The sequence below is a fragment of the Corapipo altera genome, unplaced genomic scaffold (assembly GCF_003945725.1).
Source record: "Corapipo altera isolate COAL_440 unplaced genomic scaffold, ASM394572v1 63, whole genome shotgun sequence".
Classification (NCBI taxonomy): Eukaryota; Metazoa; Chordata; class Aves; order Passeriformes; family Pipridae; genus Corapipo; species Corapipo altera.
Window position 1 is genome coordinate 1,660,484 of NW_020884928.1, and position 23,358 is coordinate 1,683,841.

General features: G+C 38.9%; 1 protein-coding gene across 7 annotated transcripts in view; it reads right to left on the reverse strand.

Moving 5' to 3' along the window:
- Positions 1 to 14,821, reverse strand: part of ARMC3 (armadillo repeat containing 3) — a 61,220-nt gene extending 46,399 nt beyond the window's left edge. For 2 of the 7 annotated variants that reach the window (XM_027658677.1, XM_027658684.1), the window contains exons 1-3: positions 14,604 to 14,795; positions 8,925 to 8,968; positions 4,078 to 4,126 (exon numbers count right to left, since the gene is read on the reverse strand). In XM_027658677.1, the coding sequence (XP_027514478.1) occupies positions 4,078 to 4,125 (48 nt within the window). In that variant the 5' untranslated portion in view covers position 4,126; positions 8,925 to 8,968; positions 14,604 to 14,795. The other 5 variants (XM_027658681.1, XM_027658678.1, XM_027658683.1 and 2 more) reach the window with 5 other exon arrangements.
- Between the last annotated feature and the right edge of the window lie 8,537 nt (positions 14,822 to 23,358).

Sequence of the window (23,358 nt, forward strand, 5' to 3'; positions counted from 1 at the left end):
ATTATTAATGTATTTCTTTTTGAAAATGAAATTTTCTACTCTTCATTTTTCTACTACATTAAATACTACATGTAGCAGTACCACATTTTCATATTTTAATTATTTTTCATTTAGCACAAGACCTGGGCAAATACTATTTATATCTATTTGGGCAATTTTATCACATTTATTTTGGTGCTTTGGCTTTTGACAAAAAAAAAATAATTTTGCTTTTCCTTCATGACTTTAATCACCTAATAAAGTCCCTCTAAGAAGTTTCTTGCATCTAGTAAATTTGGAAAAGCTTTACTCCTAGTTTGGTATCTTTGCTAGTTCTCTCCCAAAATATTTTGATGCAGGGTGACATTGTGCTTTTACTACTCATTTGGGAGGGCAAGGGTTTTTTTGGTTTTCCATTTGAATGCAAATCTCACCGTATGAAAGGTGCATTTATCTGCTATTATTTTATTGTTTAATCATGCTGTAATTGTCTTTTTAAAAATCACTTAAATTTGATTTAAGGTCAGGTTTAGCATCGCACCTTTCATAGAATTTTTAGAAGCACTATTGATATCTTTGATATTCTTAATCCCTTTTCCTTTACCTAGAAAAACAGATTTAATAGATACCTGGACATGCTAATTGTTTCAGTTTTGTGATTGCCTGATCTCCTGTACTAACAATATAAATCCCAGATATTCCACTGAATCACAAGTACTTGATGTTAGAAGGCACTTCTGGAGACCTGATCTGATCCAACTGCCCTGTTCAGAGCAGGGAAAGCTGGAGCTCAGGGCTGGTACACAGTCTGATTTTGAGCGTCTCCAAAGATGGAGATTCCACAAGCTCTCTGGACAACCTGTGCCATGTTCCATCATTCTTGCAGTAAAAGAGGGTGGTTTTTTTTCTTATGCTTCAATGGAACCTCCTGTATTTGTGTTTGTTTCCATTGCCTCTCATCTTTCCGCTGGGCACCACTGAGAAGAGCCTGGCTTGATTTCTTTACTTCTTCCTGTCAGGTGACACTGCCAAGACCCCTCTCTCCAAGCCTTCTCTCAAGGCTGAACAGTCCCAAATGTCAAATGACAAATGCTCCAAGACTTTGGCAGATTTGTTCCAGTAAGGCTTTGTCTCACTTGTACCACAGAACCAAGAACGGAATCACCAGGTCCTTTCCTGTAAAGCTGCTTTCCAGCTGGTCATCCCCCAGACTGTACCGGATATTCTTCCCCCAGGTGCAGGATTTGGCATTTCCCTTTACTGAACTTAATTAAATTCCCAATTTCCCATTTCTCTAGTTTGTTGAGGTCCCTCGGAACGGCTGCACAACCATCTGGTCTGTCTATCACTCCTCTCGATTTTGTATCACCTGCAAACTTGCTGAGGGTGCACTCTGTCCCATCATTCAGATCACTAATGAAGAGGTTAAACAGTATCAGCCCCAGGATCAACCCCTGGGGCACAACAAGAGTGCCTGACCTCCAACAGGACCCCATGCTGCAACGCTTTGAGCCTGTCAGTTCAGCTACTTTTCAATTCATTTACACTGTTTCTCTTGTCAGGACTTCACCAGCTTGCCTATGAGGATGCTATGAGAGTATTGAAAGCCTTACTAAAGTCAAGTCAAATTAATATTTAGGCATTAATCAAACGAAGGGGTTTCTGTGGAGACAATTTCAGGAGCTGACTGTGCCGCTTCATACATTCCACCTTTTGTTAACATCAGAGTTGTGAATGAAGCTATTTTCAAAAATACTCAGGTATCTATAGCTTTCTTTGAGTGATATGCCTCAGTGTTTTCTCTAGTGGTAATCTTAGGTCTCCTTTCAATGTCTGTGCCCTAGCTGATGATCAAATAGTAATATTGTCTGGACCAAACTTAATCTAGATATCATATGAAAAGCTCCTATCAATCTGTGTCAAGTATTTTATCTGCCTGAATTACTGACTTAGGTCATTCATACAGACATAGAGGCTCAAAGCAATATTTTTCCTGTAGGAGACCAATTCTTATAACAGAGAATAGTAAAAGACAAATTATGCAAGGCTGTGAAAACAGGATCCTCAGGAACATTTTCTAAAACATATAAGCAGAGGCTAGGCTAAGAGATGTGTTTCCCACCTGTTCCTAGAAATCTATAAAAAATTAGTGGTCATCTGCAGTACCATATATTCTCAGAGCATTCCACGTGCACAAAGGCCCTCTTTATAAGCCTGTCTACATTATCTCAAGGCTTCTTTTCTTGGACTTGACATTTCCATAAACAGATTATCAATCAGAAGATAATGGCTAATACGTCTTTTTATTTTGTCTGCATCTCATTTCCTGCCACCTGAAATATCCAGGTGAAATGTCAAGTTTTGAGATTTGATTTTACACAATCATTATTAACAACATTCTTATAGCTATAAGATTTTCTTGGTTGATAGTTACAATTAATCAATTATCTATTTTCATGTTTAATAGTGTTTTGCTATGCAACATTCAGGTTTTTTTCTCCTGCTAGGACTGATAGAAGAGATATGCTAACCTGAAGTATAACAAGGGGAAAAACTAAGCCAAAAGCTTCAGATGCCATCTGGAATTCACTCTTTCCAGTTATTTCCTTTTTGATAGTTTTATCAACTTTTTCTCTAAGTTGGATTTTTTCAATTATTGAATATCTTTTCTAACATTATTCACAGCCTATTGTAGTACCTACTAGGCTGTATCACAGTTTTCTCCAGAAAATCTAATGGTATGTTTTGGGTACAGAAATTGTTGTGCTGCATCTACTGTTTTTAGCTATTTACTGAAAAGGTCAACTTTTATTACTTTAGATTATCTGTATGGCTTAAATGTACTGTCATGCCTTTCGAATTTTTTCTTAGACTGCAAAGATACTTAGTTTTACTCTTCAGGTCTGTTTTAATTAGTCTTATCCACATTCACTGTCTTTGTGACTCCTCTTGATTTTTTTATACAGACCCAGGTTATGTTGAAGTTTTATGTCACGTCTTTTCATAAGGATTTGTTATTGATTGGAGCTTATGAATTACATTTGTAATATTCACCTTTCCACATAACAGTTGGGCCAAACCTGGTATCAATTCCTATGCCTCAGCAGCATCATGGCTATTGGATATTACTTAGTCAAAATTATTTATGCTTATTTAATTTTGAAATTGTAATGTAGTTTTTGCTGATCAACTTGTCTATGATCTGTGAGCTTTGAAAAAGCTCTTGCAGTACTACCACTCTTTACAGACAAACCCATTGTTTTTTTAAAACAGTGTACTGAACTTTGCATTTAGTTTCATGTTCCTCTGTGGAACTCGTTGAGTTCCCTATTTCCAGATAATGTGGTTATTATCTGGCACAGAATTTATATTATACTATTTTCAATGTTTCTGTATTTCCTCTACTTCTTTCTGCATAAAACATTTAAGCTTTAAAATTTCCTGTATTTTGCATATCTACCTTTTTGGGGGTTTCTTCGTACCTTGTGAATTTATAGAAACCCTTGAAAAGTGTGCTAGTGTCAGACCTTTAACCTCCACCTTTTGAAAAAAAGTCACATTATCACCATGATTCTATATTTAGCTTCAGCTCTTGTACTTCCAATGATACCAAAAAGACTGTGTATCTTTGCAAAAGATCCAGAGTATGTAATACTAGCATTCAAAATATCTGTCAAATTTTGTATTTGTATAAAACTGCAGATCCATCTAGGCTCTTAACTCTTTCACTCTTAAAGAAAGAGAATGTCTTCACAGTTGAAAAGACAGGCAGATTTCAGGTTGCTCTTCTCCTTTCTCCTTTGATTTTTACAAAGAGAAAGCTAACACTGTTCTTAAATAAAAAGAAGCCTGGATTGTTTCATACATTACTGTTTGCAAAGCCTGCCAAAGACAACAATCTCTACAAAGAACTACACATGCCCAGTCGCTCTGGTTTGTATGCTGTCCAAGAAAAGCAGAAACAGAGTCATCTTTAAAAGCCATTTTTAGAATAATGTGGGTAAAGTTAGGAGAATAAGGAACTACATAAGGACTGTAGAGCTGGGCCTGTAACTGTGTAATGTTTATTTTATAGCACATAGCAGTTTATAAACTTACCACATCCTTGGGTGGAGGCTCTGCTTCCTTCTTTACTTTTTTACCCATTCTAAAAACAAACAAACAAACAAATAAAAGTAGACAAACAAATTCCCTTCTGTGTTTTAGGAACCAGTTTACCATTGATTTAGAAAAGCTTCTAAGACAGACTTTCTCATTCATTTGACCCCACCTAATTAGTCTGAAGATTTCTTTGACATAGTAATTTCTATACAAAATTTATCCCTTTTTCTAACACTTGAACACATTTGGTAAAATACATCTGTCAACAAAATACATAGCTCAAAAGAAAGGTTTGAGACATCACAGGCTCAAGTTGTAATGTGGTACAAATACATAGAACATCCTTTTCTCTAAGTTAGTTTTATTTGCATCTATAAATCATATATGAACTTGAAAGTCCTTTTAGGGTATTTCCCCATGTTTGTCTACACATTCTGTGTTAGCAAACATTCCATACAAATGTAGAATGTACAAATAAGTTCTACCCCAAAAACATGGTTCAAACACAATTTGAATTCTCTGTTAATATTTCACAAAAGACAAAAATCAGGTCTGCAGGTATTAAGAAACAGTTCTTTACAGTACAAATTTCACTGATTTAAAAAAGTTACATCTATTTTCACCAAGTCCAGCTTCTGTCTTCTGCCTTTTTTTTTTTTTTTGGCATTAGCACATGTGCACATGAACCAGGAAGACCTCCTCAACTGCATCTAATAGTAGCTTCTGAAGCATATGGATGTAATACCTCACATGGACCTAATTTTGTGTGGCTTCAAAAACTTCAGGAGAGCCTTCCAGTTAAGGCACAGGCAAAAATAAAGGGCAACATGAGCCACTAGCACTAACTATGCATAGAACATAACCCAAGTTATGCCAAACTTCAGTTTGTTTTAACACTGAGTAAAAGTGAAACGTGCACTGTTAGTACCCCTTGTTAACCCCTCCGTTGGTTCTCAAAGTAAAACCACACATTCACCCTCAGCCAGGACTATCCTGACAGCTTCCCTGTGGTATAAGAGATTATTTTTTATTGCAATATGAGCTGTAGCCTGGCTGGTCACAAAAGTCAAGGCTATTGTTTGTTGTGTTCAACAAAAATTTAGAGCTCTTCTTGAATCCTCTGATTTTTTTCCAGGTATTGTTCCTCTAGTGGTCTCTAGAAATAAACTGTAACACAGCAGTAGTGAAACCAGTTCATAATCACATCCTAAAAATGGATCTGAAATTTAAAACTTCAAAGGCAGGTCACTAATTACAGGTTTGAGAGGAAGACCCATATAATCAAAGATTCTTCAGCTCCAATCTCCTTTACCCTTGTGCACCTGTACATACACACATATGAACACACACACACAAATTCAGTGTTTCAGAAAATGCAGCTTTGGCTAGAGATAAATTAACTTACATAAGAAAAAGCATAAGGACAAATTACTGACAGTATATTCAACAAACATGATGGACATACTACCTTCTGATTTATGCAGTCACTGTAGAAAGTAAGAATCCTGCACACATACGAGAATCAGATTTACAAGGACATTCAGGAAATCTGGGTTATTTAAATTGTGCTAAATCCTGGTATGGAGATATGGACTCTTATTTAGAATTATTCAGTTCAGCTCGATTCATTTCAGGTACAAATTAGGCTAAAGTCATGAGGCAATTTTAATTCTGAATGAGTTTAATTAGGTTTAAACCAAACAATGTTAAAAGTTAATTAATGTAAAAGTATTTATAATGTTGTATAATTAATGTTCTCAGATTCAAATTATAAATATTTCAAGACCAAGAATAACTAAAGCATTTAATTGCAAGTACTTCTTCATTCTGTATAAATACATCCAATTTCTGAGCATATTTTTAAGAAACTTTTACATTTTTCTTAGTTTCAAAATATTTAGTTCCTTTAACTTTAAAAAAGCAGTATGACCTGTAGCAATAAGCAGAGAGGCCAGCACAACTACTATACTGTGGGTTATGCCCCTCAGTCTGTTTCTTTGCAGCAGGTACTAGTCTGGATTTCAATGCATTCTGCCATCAGATGTTGGTATAATCTTTGTTCCCATAAAGATCTCAGTATCCAGTGATCACTCTCTGATTTGAGGGAATGATGCACTTGGAATTCTTTTGCTTACTGATAATTAAAAATAGGTCTTCGGCATTTAATTTTCATTATCACAGCCAAACAATGTGTACAGGTATTGAAAGGCTACTGAACTATAAAAGAACTTCTTTATTCAAATCCCTTTCTGTCCATGATAGCTGCATGTTGTCTTTTTCTCAGCAGGTTTACACATACACCAAGTTGGGTGGGACTGTTGATCTACTGGAAGGTAGAAAGGCTCTGCAGAGAGATTGGGACAGGCTGGATTATGGGAAGAGGCCAGTGGTAGGAGGTTCATCAAGGCCAAGTGCCGGGTCCTGCCCTTGGGTCACAACAACCCTGTGCAACTCTACAGGCTGGGAGAAGAGTGGCTGGAAAGCTGCCCAGCAGAAAAGCACCTGGGGGTGCTGGTCAACAGCAGCTGAACATGAGCCAGCAGTGCCCAGGTGGCCAAGAGGGCCAGTGGCATCCTGGCCTGTATCAGCAACAGTGGGGCCAGCAGGACCAGGGAAATGATTGTGCCCCTGTACTGGGCACTGCTGAAGCTGCACTCTGAATCCTGGCTTCAGTTTTTGGCCCCTCACTACAAGAAGGACATTGAGGTGCTGGAGTGTGTCCTGAGAAGGGAAATGAAGCTGGTCAAGAGTCTGGAGCACAAGTCTGATGAGGAGCAGCTGAGGGAGCTGGGGTTGTTTAAACTGAAGAAGAGTAGGATCAGGGGAGACCTTATTGCTCTCTACAATTACCTGAAAGGAGGGTGTAGTGAGATGGGGGTCGGTCTTTTCTTCCAGGTAACAAGCAATAGGACCAGAGGAAATTACCTCAAGCTATACCAAGGGTGATTTAGATTGGATATTAGGAAAAAAATTCTTCACCAAAAGGGTTGTCAAGCATTGGAACAGGCTACCCAAGGAAGAGCCTCAGTCACCAACCCTGGAGGTATTTAAAAAACATGTGATGTTTTTGAGATGTGACACTTAGGGTCGTGTTTTAGTGGTGGGTGTGGCAGTGTTAGGTTAAGAGTTGGAGTCAATTATCTTAAAGATCTTTCCAACCTAACCAATTCTATATTTCTAAATCTTAAAATAAACAATATTCTCATTTGAGTAATATCCTCTACTTCATGTCTTGCACATTTCTAGAATCATAGAAGCATACTTTTTCCACATATGTTTTTAGAGATTAAAGACTTGATTGTTTTAAATCATGTAGAGCTAGAAGTAATAAAGTACTTTGACCTAACAGATGCAGGCAATGCATAGTCAAGCAACCTATGAAGTTATCATCCTATGCTACTTCCTGTCCTTCACCTGGAATTTATTGCCAGATAAATTATCAATGACAGATAAACTAGCCTGCTTTACTTCCCTCCAACCCAGTTTCAGTGCAGTGGTCTAACGGGGTGTTTTCTCTCAGCCAGCAGGACAGTCATTACATCTACCTAAATCCTCATTCTAAACCCACAGTCCTCAACACTCTCCCTCAGCTCTGGCTATTCTCAATGCCTAAGCTTAGTAGGTACTTCCCTGCCTCACTCTAAACTTCATTAGAATTTCCAGCTTTCCCACAGGACCAGAACTACTCCAGTGTATCTTAAGTTGAACCGGTATCCATAAACTATTAGTAGTGTCCACTAAACTATATTAGGCATCAGTACTAAAGTTAGTCACTGTCCTCGATAGCTGATGGAGATCTAGTCAACAGAATCAAAACCTCTTATAGCAGATTCATCCTAAGTAGGTATCTAAAATGGAACTGCACCTTAAAAATAACTACTTTTTTCTTGGACCAAAACCAAAGTCTAGAGTTGTTGGTTCATACATTTACAATTATACTGACATCTGAAATGTGTGAGCTAAGCTTATTACCCCGTTTCTCCACATAAATCCACATGCCAGGCTAGGTCTAACAGATACTATTGCAGCAGACTGAACATTAGCAGAACTACACATACCCCAAAACACAGCCACCTTGTCTTTCTTAAAGTGGTTGAAGGAACAGGCTCATCTCCAGTAACATCTCTATAAACAGAACATTTTGCCTGTAAGTGGAAAAGGATTTTGAGGAAGTTCAGAAATACAGATTTTTTTAGTTCAGAAGTGGAACCCTCTAACCTCTTGACTATTATATCAGGAACTGGCATCTCTATCATGTCAAATAAAATAAGGACAATTTATTTAGTTTTTGAGAGCTGCTGTAGATGCCTGCTTAGAGGAGCAGATTCCAAGTACTAGATTGTGAGATAATTACAGCCATGATCTCTGTACTTACTTCATTTTATTTTCTTGCTCTAAGAACCTCTCTGCTCAGTGTGAATAGTTTCTTAGATTCAAATCTGAGATATGCACTTATTTCTAGCCACTACACTTTTTTTTTTAAACACAAGATGATGGCTAGCAAGTGAGCTTCAACAAGAAAAGAATCTATAAACCACACTTTGAAATATGAGGAAAGTCTTCTGGTTGGTTTTCTGTTTGAAATACTGAAATCTTATAATCTTCCTTTACAGTGTGGAGTATATATCTGTATTATCAGAGTCCTGTTGCATACACTTCAAGACCATAATATATTGTGGTTTTAAGTCAGACAACGCATTTAGAAAGCACTACCTGTTCCATTTGCTTCTTTCTGTTTTAAATCCTTAAATAACAGACACAAAAACCTAGAACTCTGCACATACTGTGAGACCTGAGACAAAGAACAGGAATAGGTCAAAGGTACAGCCAGCTGTGGAACTTACCTCTTAGTCAAGGAAGCAAAGGTCTCTTCTGAGAGCAATTACCCCTGTGGAAAAGCAGTGCAAAGAGAAGGATCTAAGAATAGTTTCTAACAAGTTATTTATTACATGATCCACTTTTCAGATTAACTGTCCTATGTTTTAAGACAATCTGAAGCTGTGTTACTACAACTTGGTCACGATTCTCAGGTTCTTCACAAAAATGATGCACGAGATTCTTTTTGCCTTCCAAGTAACAATTACATATCAATTCAGTCGAGCTAGTTCAATTGAAGTTTGGCTGTTTAGTTTTGTCTCATAGAAGCTATTTTTTTTTGTGATAACAGTGGAAATTGCCTTATAAATTGGTCACTGTCATTGATTATTTCAATTGATTTCTGTATGGACACTTTAGTTCTGCTGCCTTCCAATATAATCAAGAGATAATCATATCATCAGCAGACAATCTCACTCCTTTTTTGAGTCCATAAACTAGTATGTCCTTTGTATGCCATCTTAAATATACTCATCATCATTTTCAGACAGCTCTGTCTTAATTAAGAGAACAATGTGGAATAATCTTGAAACTCCTTTCTTTCTCCCACATTCTTCTTCCATCTTTTTTCTGTCCAACTCCTTAAGTATGGATCAACAGACTCTCTTTGCCATGTTCTAAAGACAGCAAAAGCATTAAAACACTACTAAAAAACTTGGCTTCATAGAAGAAGAGAGTTTAAAAGAGATGGCAGATTCAATTTAATATTCAGTTCCTGAACATATATATATATATATATATATATATATATATATATATATGGCATATGAAACTAATACATTACATGAGAGATCAATTAAGTCAGGACCTTTGAATTTGTCCAGTGTGTGTATTAGACAAAAAATGATCAGGAAGTTCCACCTGAACATGAGGAAGAACTTGTTTACTGTGCAGGTGACCACACACCAGAACAGATTGTCCAGAGACGTTGTGGACTGCTCTTCACTGGAGAGATTAAAGAACCATCTGTACACAATCCTGTGCAATGTGCTCTGGGATAACCCTGCTTGACCAGAAGACCCACTGTGGTCATTCCAACTTGACTCATTCTATGATGCTGTGAGGATTAGGTCAAGATTCAGCTACCATGCAAGAGACGTTAACTAACCAAACTTACCTAGAGTGTGATCCTAGATACAAGACAATATTTTGATTCAACTGGACAAAGTTCATCCCATTCCAGAAAAAAAAAAAAAAGACTAAATGTACTCTGATCATTCTGAGAGTTCCTTTAAAAATTCCAATTTTTTCCAATGATCTATGCATTTTTACATTATACACACACAAAAGGAAAGAATCATTAAAAATACTGTCTGCAGGGTACTCCACTCTGCATCTCTCAAAGTCTTAAAACCAAAATAAATTATTAGTTAGATGCCACGTTGAGAAAACAGCTATGAGAGAGAAAAGGTGGTGATTTTAGGCAAGTTAAAAAATAATACAATTATTTCTTTAAAATCTCAGAACTTTTAAGATACAATTACACTTCTTATTTTCATTCTGATATCACATTAACATTCAGCTGAGTGTTACTTTCAAAAGCCCAAGGATAGATGCTAAGGTTTTTAACAAAAGCCAAGCTTCTCAGACATTTGATTCTACAATCCGATGCTGTGAAAATATGCTAAATTTGCATTAAAAAATTTGACTCATGAGTCATGTACAGCCTCAGATTGACAGAGAGTTTTTTCATACTGCCCAAGGGCCATAGTTCACTGTTTTCTGAAGCTGAGCAGCTTGGTACACCCAGCAAGAGGTGCACTGAGTCAGGAGTGTTCCAATCACGTTGAAATCCTAAGCTGTAGAGGCAGAATGTATTTTCCAATTTGTACAGTGTAAAAGATGACGTATGATTGTTCATAAAAACAATTAATAGGAATTAAAGGACATGACAGCATTCTTTCCAAATCACAGAGTAACTAAGAGGTCTCAGCACAAGAAAGCTCCTTCAATGAATAAGAACAGTCTTCCATGGATGATCAGTATCCAGCCTCCAGAATGGCAACAGCCAAATGCTGATAATTGCTTGAAACCATCTCAAAAGTCAGATTTCCTCCATTTGTTACAGGGTTTCTATTTCCCTAAAGTACCAAGGTTTAGATTTCCTAAACTTTTTATGTTCTTCCTAACAATAGTAGCTATTTTTACTGTCCACATGAACACTTAATCCTTTCACTCTTCTTTCTTAGTCTGACATGCTACAGCACAGGTCCAATTGTCAAGGGCACCGTACAAGGAACTACGCCTTAGATTTAAAAAATATGTAAATGGTTTAAATGTGTTATTCAATTCAACACAATAACCCCTCATTCTTGTATTACAACTTTAGGTAAGAGGTGCCCTGACTTGATCTTTTTTACTTCTTTTACAACTCACTGTACATTCTGATTTACACCTTTCTAAGCCACCTTAATTATTTTTTCCATATAGCTTTTCCAGACATTTATATTTCTTGTCTCAGAGTCCCTCTATGACTGTTAAATCTTTCTCAGATATGATATACTCAACCTAAAATACCATAATCAATTCTAGAACACTACTGACTTATTTGAGTGACTTTATAACTTTCAGGGTATTTATTTTTACCCAATTTCCTCAGTGAAGATTTTCAATAAGCTATTCACATACGGTAAACAGGTCATTTTCCCAGCTGATCACCATTAATTTAGGTTCACTACTGAAGAGAATATAGTGCTCCAAGTATTCCTGACATTATAAATTACACTGTTTTCATCAACAATTAGTTTTATCTGTCATAGTGTTACCAGTTCACCTAACTGCAGAAGAGCTCTCAGAAGCTTCTAGCAATTTTCTTTAGTCATAACAAAATTATTTTATCTCACCAGAAAATTGTGATTTTGCTAATTTATTGGTCACATATTAAATAATATCAGATCTAAGATCTACCTCTGGAAAATCTAAGCTGTTATAACCCGAATGAAGGTGATTTTTAGAAAGTATGTGTGATTTTAAATGTCTGACTGAGACACACAGTGAAATCCCTCATCCCATGAAAAAGAGACTAAAGAAAAATTGATCTAAAACAAATGAGATACAGTAGTTACACAACCAGTGCCTGAGCAATAATAGCAGGACAGTTCTCATACAAGAGGTAAAGATGGTCTGACCCAGGAAGAAAGACTAGTAAAAAAATTGAAGACACTCCTAAGTTTTCAGCCAGCCGTGCCAGTCTACATGTCTTAAAAGGAATGCCTTCTCCTGGCAGTTTCACAGGGACATTCGGTGAAAGGGGCATTCTGAATGATCAGATTCACGCCCCTCCACCATGACAGCCACTGCATCACTTTAATCCCACCAGATACCTATCACACTGTATCTTAAAAACTGCTAGATATTTTGTTTCCACCTCTCCTGTTAAAAAGTTGTTCCGCAAGGTCAGGGACCCTTTTTTAATTTTTTTGTCTACAGTTTACTGTATTTGTGTCATGTCTGAACATCTGTCAGTTACTTTATTTGCTGGCATGAATGAAATACACAGTAAATATCTATACTATACAATATATATTTACCATATTCTATACATACTATATAGTATATTAAATAAATTCCTTATATATTTACATATAGAGAATCAGAATACATTTAGAATCATAGAACAGTTTGGGTTGGAAGGGGCCTTAAAGATCATGCAGTTCCAAGCCCTCTGCTGTGGGCAGGGACACCTTCAACTAGACCATGTTGCTCAAAGCTCTGAGTAACTGTCTAATTCAAACCTACTTTCAGTTTAAAGTCATTCCCCCTTGTCCTATCCCTACACACCCTTGCAAACACTCCCTCTCAAGCTTTCCTGTGGGCCCCTTCTAGGTACTGGAAGGTGTCACAATGTCTCCCCAGAGCTGTCGCTTCTCCAGGCTGAAAAACACCACCTATCTCTCTCAGCCTGTCTGCACAGGACAAGCACTGCAGCCCTGATCATGCCCCTCCTCTACCTGAAGATAACAAACCTGTCCCCACCCATTTTGTTAGCTTAAAGAATTCTTCTAATTTCCTCCAAAAAATGATTCCTCATTCCCCACACCATCCTCATAAGCCCTTTTTAAGTCAACCTCTTGAAAACGTGGATGACCTCAGCTGAACACAGCATCCCCAATGAAGCTTCTCCTGTCTTGGACAAAACTGTACTCCTACTTCTTTGTCAGCACTGGATACACCTCAGCCGTGTTGCTATCACACTGATGATTTTTAGGGTTATATCAGCAAGGGTAGTCCTACAATTTAACTTTAAATGCTTGTTTACCAGGCTTTATTATGTTAACAGTTAAAAAAATTTTTTTAAAAAAATATATTACAATTTAGGACAAAAATCCAGGTAGCACAAAAGTAGTGCTAAAGGATATATAAGCCCATCTTGGCATTCACTGTGTTAGAGGAACATTAGAAAATCAGAAAATGGCAACATGATAAAAATCACAAAAATGAAAGGAAATTAAAGAAAGGAATTGTTGCTTCCAACAACAAATGTGAAGTAAGCTTGCTTCCAGTCAATAAACAATAGAAAGCATGTATTTATCTTGCATACAAGATGTCAGATTATCTCATATAGATTATAATTTCAGATTAGCAATAATATTATAAAAGACGATGGTTCTCTACATCAAATTCATACTTTATTTTGAAAATCCTGTCTAAAGATGTCCTAAAACCTCTGAAATACCAATAAATCAGGTAAGATTTTCACCCTAATAGCCTGATCATGTGTTAGTGTTCTTTAGGAGAAAACTTTTCTATTCAATTGTTTTTCTTCTCATCTATCATCCATACAATTTTAAGTTCCAAACCTTTCATGTTCCTGTCACAAAAATTCTATGTCTCACCTGAAGTGAACTATTCTTACCTACCCACATTTTAAAAATATTTATTTTAACTCTACAATGTAAGTTTTCTTAGGGCAAGTCCACTGCAGTTTCTTGCTTCCCACTTCACATGTAAAAATACTGGTCACAGTTATCCTCTGCTTAACATGTCCACCCCTGTCATTCCCTACCTTTGCTTCCACCAATTCCTAAACTCTCAGTTTCTAGTATGAAATAGTGTCAGGAGCCCCTAGTGTAGGGTATGTACCATCTGGTTTTAAATTTTATTTATGTTCATGCCAATACACCGCAATTGTTATTAAACCTCACAATTTTAATATAAATCTTGCAATTGTCACTACTTTTCTTAACGGCGTATATGCCCTTATCAAGCCGACTGTAAGTTTTTAGGGTTTTTTGGTTGTGGCTGGAGAAAGCTTCAATGTATGCCTTTAAAAATCATAAAATCATAGAGTGGTTTAGGTTGGAAGGGACCTAAAAGATCATCTCGTTCCAAGCCCCCTGCCGTGGGCAGGGACACCTTCCACTAGAACAGGTTGCTCAAAGCCCCATCCAGAGCCTGGCCTTGAACACTTCGAGAGATCCACAACTTCTCTGGGCAACCTGCTACAGTGCCTCACCACCCTCACAGTAAAGAATCTTTTCCTAATATCCATCTACGCCTACTCTTTTTCAATTTGAACCCATTCCCTCTTCTCCTGTCGCTATACGCTCTTGTAAATACTCTTGACCCACCTTTCCTGCAAGTTCCCTTCAGGTACTGGAAAGACGCTACTAGCATAAAATAATGATGCTTTTTAAGCTTTAACTTACTATTTCTGAAGGTCTACAGACACGTGGCCCTCAGCTCACTGACCAGCGCCGGGGAGCCAGACCCGCCGGGCACGGCCCGAGGGCACCGGCCGCTATAACACACCTCCGGCCCGACGCCGCCGCCGCCACCCGAGGCCGCACACGGTGATTTCAGCGCCTCAGCCCCTCCGCCCTCGCGGTGCCTGCGCCCTTCGCCCACCTCCCCTCAGCGCCAGAGATCCCCGAGATCCGCAGCGGCGGGGCCAGAGCGCCCGCCCTGCCCGGGCTCCCCGCGCCGCCCGGGGGCGATCGCGCCGCGCCGCCCGCGCCGTTGTTCCGCCGGTTGCCGGGAGACGGCGGCGGCCCGGGCAGGGCCCGCCTGAGAGAGAGAGCCTGAGGGAGCCTGAGCCCGCCGCCCCCGCGCCGCCTTTCCCCCCCTTTCCCAGTTGTCCCTGGGCAACGGCTTCAAGCGTTGCTCGTTTAATGTGAATTCCCAGAAGTCCTCGGGGAACGATTTCGCCGTGACACTTGCATATAATCCATTTCTTCACAGTTTATCCCGACTCCGAAGTGGTGGTGACACCTCTTTGAGGGAAACTTTTAAGTGGTTAATGCTGATGGGCCCGGGGCGGTGATGGAAAAAAGTAATCAGTTATTTTTGCAGACTAAAGGGGAAGGCTACTTTCTCACCCAAAGAACGCTGTTTCTGAAAACTAATAAACGTTTACAGTCTGCCTAAAATACAAAAGTTGCCATATTCACACCTGCCTTTTGTGTTTGGGGTTTTTTTTCTCTTGATCCTGTGCCACTGTCTATTTTCAGTGCACTCACAGGGGAAAAAAAAAAAAAAGTTGAAAAAACCTTCTGTTTTGGGGAGAAACAGATAAAACCACACACGACTTAGAGCGAGGCACAGGCACTTAGAGCGAGCCCCGTGGGCAGAACAGCAGCCAGAGCCATGTCAAGGGGCCGGAGGGGTGATCAGCTGTTGTCAGCTCTGGGTTGGTGATGGAGAACACTGTGCTGTATCGAGAACTGTGCTATTCTCAGAATAATAATTCATTCTAGTATTTGCTGAATTCTGAAATCAAAAAAACATTTTCTACTTGAAATGCAGCTTAATTGCTATCGGTACTGCTGAAGTGACGGAAAACAAGAAAATCTAATCATTTCCAGACCTCAAAGTAATAATAGGTAAAGAAATTACAGCTGCTAACATATCTCACCTGTGATTCCTTGTAATCACAAATCTCATTGCTTTCTCCCCAGATTTTTTACGACATTGCACTGCAATTATAAATTTAGTTCTATTTTTATAAGCCATATCAATCTATTGAGATCATAGCACAAAGAGGTCCTGCCATCACACTGCCATGACAAATGTGTACCATCATAACAGAAGAGCTGGTGGGTCATGTTCAGGCATAGACAAGCCATGTGTGAGGGTGTCTCGTTCCACTTTTGACACTCCTATAGAAAATTTATAGAGATTTATAATCACCTTCTCTGGAAAGTAACTGTGCTGACAAGTGGAGAACCATTTATACTGACTGGTATTTCCACAGACAGAAGAAATCTCGCTGAACTTGGTGACTGACTGACACTCCACCAGTTCTGGCCAATGGATGTCTCAGGCTTACAGTGGTTAGTAGAGGCTTACACTGGCAGGGAAGGAAGGAAGGAAGGTACAGGCAAGTCACCTGCTTCCTAAACTTCATCATGGACCTTTATTTCTCTAAACAGAGTCTGGCACGACAGTGCCAGACTGGTGCTATAAATGTAAGAAATGGATGTAAATAGTAAAGGCAAAGATTTGGTTTTAACCTTGTGCTGGGTCTGGCTGGGCTGCAGATAGTTTTTTTCCTAGCAGCTTGTGGGTTGCCATGTTGTAGGTTTGTGATCGAAATAGTGTTGATAATGCTATTGCTAAGCAGTGGTTGCACAATGTCAAGGCTGTTTGTTATGCTGCCCTGCCAGAGAGTAGGCCTGAGGGTGGGCAGGACGCTGAGAAGGGGACACAGCTGGGAGAGCTGACCTCAACTGACCAAAGGGGTATTTTATGCCATATAACATCAGGCTCAGCAATAACGCTGGGGGGTGATCTTCCCAAGGTAGATGTTGCTTGGGGACTGGCTAGGCTGGTGGAAGGTGCTGAGTGATTGCTTTTGCATCACTTGGGGATTTTTTAAACTTTTTCTTCCTTCATTTATTAAGCAGTCTTTATTTTGAGTCACTTATTTTCTCACTTCTGTTTTTGTAATTATTTCCCCTATCCTGCTGTGGCTGTGGGGGTATAGTAAGCAAGCAGCCCACAAGTGCTTAGTTGCTGCTTGGGATCTACTTATCCCAAACCCAAAGATTTCCGTGACTGGGAAGACTTTTCTTTTTCTTATGTTCAATAATGGTAGTTCTTGTGGCTACTTCAAACATCATGATAGCCAAACATTAGTTGGTTAGATATTTTCTTTATTTCATTTGAATGGTCACCTAAAAAACGTACAGTGATGCGGACTCTATGTGAAAGAAGAGGGACAGGGTAATTTGATGCATAATTACCCTGTATTTCAATACACTCATGAACGAATGGGCTCAGTTGTCCTTGAAAACTAAAGCATCCCATGCAGATAGGAAGTGCACAGATAGTTTCAAACTCATAGCTGGCACCTTCTCACAAATTTTGTGAAGACTATGCAACTGTTTTGTGAAGCAGACAGAAAGGAAGATGGACAACAGCAGATGACCAGGAGAAAGTCGAGCATGCTGTTCCCGCCCCAGCTCTGTTATTTGTTCCATGTTTACGTGCCTAACCTTCAAGACCCAGAAGCACTTCCAGGTGTGTGCTTTTGTGGCGTTTTGACTCCACAACAGTTGAGTCTGTGTTCATCAGGCCAGTGTTAGTTTCTGTTCAGTTGTGTGTCTGGGAGTTAAGGACCATGAGCATGTTGTGGGCACCTACCTCCTCCTCCACAGTCTAAATAAATGTGGTCTTACCATTCCATGGAAATTAATTCTGCAGAGACAGAATAAAGACTTTCCATCTTTATTTTTAACTGTATTTGCCATGAGAAGAGGCAATCAAGCACTGTGTGACAGCCATATAATTGCAGCATTTTTACCTGTGTTTTGGCAAAATTATGCAAATATATTAAAAAAAAATTAATTTAATTTTGTGAAAATATTCTGAGCTGTTTCATTAAGTAACAACATACTGATAAGAAAGCAAAGGAAGAGGACTAATGAGGAGAACAGTTACAAAATATCACGAAACTACACAGCTGACAAATAGTCCCAAATGACAGAAATCACAGAATCACAGAATATTCTGAGTTGGAAGGGACCAGAAGGATCATTGAAGGGACAGCCCCAAGAATCACAGCATGTGCCTGAGAGCATTGTCCAAATGCTTCTTGAACTCAATATTTTATTGAAATATAATTTATTCTAACATTAAAAGATACACAAACCAGAATAATACAAGTTGTTTTAAAGATAGAAGATTATAAAATTAAAGATCTTTCTGAGACTAAATACCGAATAAAATGAATAAGAACTTTATTAGCTGCAAGGACCTTATTAACTACACATTTTAACGAAATTTCATGACTTAACTTTTGATAGAGCCACTGTAGAATTTGTGTGCTGTCCTATGAAGGAACAGGGCTAAATATCCTATCAGTTTGATTAAATTAAGGCTTCTGCAAAAATAAATCAAGTATGGATTAGAAACATATTTGAAAGAATACTGGGGAACAACATTTGAAATATTTAATTTCAAAAGGGATTTAAATGCGTAAGCTACTGCCAATTCAAAGTATTTTTTGAGTTTAAGTGTTGGAAATTTGCATGTTGAGGTGTGTGAAATTTTCTTTCTACTTTTACTGGAAGTACCACTGGGGGAGTCATTTCTCATTTCTGAAACATCAGAAGTAGAATTACTATTCGCTGGATTGCTTGTCTGAAATAACTCTTTTTTCCATTAAAACAAATCAGTCATAATTTATGCTTTAAGAAATACCTGATGACATACAGTACAAACAGTCTTGTCATATAACTTGTTTTATATCAGTCTCAAAAGACACTTAAAAGGAACTTCTCTTTTCTGACAAGAAGCAGCTGGCTTAAGGAGTGATGAATTTACAACACAACATCTTGGCATTTCAGTTTGCTGTATTACTTCACACATTAAAATACTCAATATCAATGTAAATGGACCTCTTACCCGGGGGGGGGGGGAAGGAAATCAAAGAAAAGAACAATCCTTTTTGTCTTTTGATTTGTGAGTGAGATTTTTAAGTCTTCATTTTCACAGCCTCCCTGCCTAAACCAAGTGCATGGCGTGGGTGTGTTGAAAAATGTCCCCCCAATGTACTTGTATTCTCTAGTCAGTTTTCTTCTATGCAAAAATTAAATTAAATTATTTAATTGATTATTTTTAGCAAATGTATTAATCATAATTTGCAAATGGCATATTGCATAGTACTATCATTTAGAAACTGATTACTTGCAGTCACAGCTTGTACCTAGACCTCTGACTGCTGGTAGTGGTATGTCACATCAGTGCATGTGTGTGTATGTAACCAGTAGCTCTCAGAAGAGGACAGCAGTGAAAGGTTTAAGCCAGGAGTTGAGACCATAGAGCTTCCCATATAATCCTCAATAAGCTGCATAAAATGATTGTTTAACAGGAATGACCAAGTACTTCAGTATTTCTGTAGTTGAATTTCTGCCTATGAAAGTGGGCTCTTCTGAAGTCCTCATCATAGAGCATTTTGAGATGAAGTTCATTAAGGTTCTCAAAAATTGTTGCTGGAGCATATGAGCATTACAAAATCAGGAAGGCTATGCTTAGGTGGTATCTGGTAAATCAACAGGTGGCACACTTGTTTCTTAGGGTATATATATCCCAAGAAAATGAGATTGCTTTTCAAGTCACCATGACTATCACATTTTTTGTTTTTAAAAAAGAGTAGATTAGGAGTGACCATCATCAGCTAACATAAATGAACATACATAACTGTTTTTTATCTAAACTGGTATTTGAAAACTGTAGATGTTATCAGAGATGTTAATGGCTGACTGTAAGAAATGACGGAAGGAAGGGAAGGAACCGAAGATTTCACCTTTTTGACCTTACATCTAACACAGATCAGATAATTCTGCCTAAATACTTTCACAGTCTCTTAGCAAATATATTTTAAAACATCACTTGTTTTCCCAAGACATGGATTTAAAGGCTAAACTGAATAAGTTCTCCAGGATACTGTTAATTGTCATCCTGGAGAAACTGTTTGATATCAGGTATTCTCAGAGGCCATAATCTGTTAAACTGATGAAGGAATACGCAGCTTGTGTTTAAAAAACCCAAGACTTTTCTTGCCCAAATTTCACTTTCTATCTTCATTCTTCAAAGATGAAACATTCTGTAGTGTCTTCAGGACAAATTGTGCTGTATTGTTTCCATTCTTGTAACAGCACCGATCCTCTGAAGCCTTGCCAAAGGCTGCGTTTCAACAAAGAAACAAGTCTGTTCTTATCTGGGATTTGAAGGCTAGAGTCACAAAACATACAGGACAGTTTAATGAATATTTTTAAGTTGATTCAATACTGTAGCAGTCTTTACTCTTTTAATTACAGATTTAGAATTCTCAGAATTTGAGGTTTTGGTCCCTTTCTTTTTCTCCTTGTTTCTTTCTGGTTCGTAGGGGAAATTGAGCAATTTTTTCACTTTTTTTCAGTTCCTCTTCATTAATCTACTCTGTAATTTACCTAACTTTCCCAGCTATGAAAACACTACGGAGTGTGCAATTACAGTTGCATTTTCCTTTTTCTGACTGTGTAACTTTTAAAAACTTGAGGTGAAGTACGTCTGCAGCTGAGAGAGAAGAAATCCTTTATGTAGGGATTTTTTTAAAATTTGGAAATCAGAAAAGAAAGAAACATTTGAAAGCTTGAAGTTATACACGTGAGTTATACAAAAAAATTTTCCTGAGAATGATATAGTAAATTTTTAAGTCAGATACATGTATTTAGGGATACCTAAGTACCTTCAAGCTGTTTTCTTCCCTTTCCCCATCACAATCATTTAGGGGAATTTTTGTAAAATTTGTTTCCTCATCCTACTAATTTTTAAAGGAATGCTTCCTTTGGAGTGCTTTTGCTGGACTCACACCAGATATAAGAATCCAGCATCTTGCTGGCCAACTGCTTAGTAAGCCCATGGGTGACTTGAAAGGAGCCAGCACTGCAGTCTCTGAAACCTGGTTGCAATGCCAGGCCTTATTTTTAGAATAGTGTAATTCACATCTTGAATTAGATCTAGATATAGATCTAGATCTATCAGCCAAGCTCTTCTTTTAGTTTTGCTCCTATAAATGCTAGACAAAGAGGAAGAGGAGCACAAAAAGCAAGATAAGCTGTGCTTTAGGTCATTGACCTTGAAACTGCATGGAAATGAAACGAGGTCTTGTTTTTACTTGAACTTGTTTTGCATTTCACACGTTTCCTAGCTTGATTACTATCCAATTCTTGTTTTGGCATTATTTGTGTTGAAAATTACTTTGGCATATTGTCAACCTACCAAAATGTTACCTATTTCTGTATGTTAAGAAATTGGTATCAGTCCAGTCATTTTAGGTGTTTGTCAGAGTGTATTCACCAGCTTTTGGTAGGGCTTCTGCATAGAATTGTTTCAGAGTTGTGTTTAGTTTAGGATGCTGAATAAGATGCTAACTAATATTTTTGATATACAGCCTTCCTTTGTCTTCTGCTTTTCCTGTGTTCAGTTAGGGGTTGTTGGATCTTGCACTCTCTCTAACTCTGGAAGAACCGTGGGGTTTGTACTTGCCCATTCCTGATTTCTGAGTAGATACATGCTAATGCACCTTTTGCTATGCTTAAATCAGAATAGGACTAAATGCTGTGTGGTTTTGCAAAATCACCGTTATCCAGAGCAGCAATAGTTTCAGTTCACTTGCCTTACATGGTTCATTTATAGAGCACAGCAGAAACTTTTCAAAGAGCTTGGTAAGTCCAGACCTGAGGGTATGGTTTCCAGTGCAGAGGGTGATGGTATTGAAAAAGGCTTTTGGAATATATAATTATGTTTTACTACGTTCCTTATAATTAGTGAGACACACAAATGACTGTACACAGATGGAACAAGGGTTATCTTCGTGTTACCTCAGGATCTTGCTCTTTTCACCACTCAGATTCAGGCACTGTCTTGCAGAAACCAAAGCAGGGGTGAGAAGGGGCAGGATGCAAGCTAGAGAGTTCATGAGTTTTAGTTTTTGACACAAGACACATGAAGTTGAGCACACTGAACCCAGGGTGCTCAGAAGCATTCCTGGGCCCCTGGTTTAAGCTAATGAGGTTTGGTCCTGTACCGATTCCAAGGACTTCTGTTCTTGGGAACCTGGTGGTGTGCAGCCTTCTTTTACGGTAGCATAGAGCAGGATCTGAGAAGTTACTAACTGTATGTCTCTCTGTTTTGGTGATAATTTAAAATAGTTTCTTGCTGTGACATGACTGCTTAATAGATCAACTTTTTCAAAAAATTTGTTGCAGCACATGATACAGTATCAGGACAATCAAGGGATCAGACCCAGCCAGCACAGGTTTAGGGCTCTGTTTATGACCTGAGCTCCTTTCATGACCAGGTGACCTGCCTGGTGGATGAGGGGAAGGCTGTAGATGTAGTCTACCCGAACTTCAGCAAAGCCTTTGACACCATTTCACACGGCATACTCTTGGAAAAGCTGGCAGTCCATGGCTTGGACAGGTGCACTCTCTGCACCTCCTGGTTTAAAAACTGGCTGGATGGCTGGGCCCAGAGAGTGGTGGTGAACCGTGCTGCATCCAGTTGGCACCTGGTCACTAGTGGTGTCCCCCAGGTGTCAGTGTAGGGCCCAGTTCTGTTTAATACCTTTACTGATGATCTGGATGACAGAATTGAGTGTACCATTATCAAATTCACAGACAACATTAAGTTGGATGGGAATGTTGATCTGCTAGAGAGAAGGAAGGCTCTGCAGAGGGACATGGACAGGCTCTGTTAATGGGCCAGACCACTAGTGTGAGGTTCAACAAGGTCAAGTGCCAGGTCCTACCCTTTGACCAAAACAACCTTGTGCAGGGCAACAGGCTGAAAAGCTGCCCAGCAGAACAGGACCTAGTTGTGTTGGCTGACAGCAGCTGAGCATGAGCCAGCAGTGTGCCCAGGTGGCCAAGAAGGCCAATGGCATCCTGGCCCATATCAGCAACAGTGTAGAGAAGTGATTCTTCCCCTGTACTTGGCACTGGTGAGGCCACACCTCGAGTACCATGTCCAATTCAGGAAGGACATTGAGGTGCTGGAGTGTGTCCAGAGAAGGGCAAGGAAGCTGTTGAAGTGCCTGGAGTGCATGTCCTATGAGGAGCAGCCAAGGGAGCTGGGGCTGTTTAGCCTGGAGAGGAGGAGGCTCAGGGGAGACCTTATCGCTCTCTACAACAAGCCTGAAAGGAGGCTGTAGCCAGGTGGGGGTCGGCCTCTTCTCCCAGGCAACTAGTAATAGGACAAGAGGACATAGTCTTAAGCTGCACCAGGGGAGATTTAGGTTGGACATTAGGAAGAATTTCTTCACAGAAAGGATGATTGGATATTGGAATGGGCTGCCCAGGGAGGTGGTGGAGTTGCCATCCCTGAGGGTGTTTAAGGAAAGACTGGACATGGCCAGTGGACTGGACTGGACACTCAGTGCCATGGCCTAGTTGACAGGGTGTCTTCATTAACCAGTCC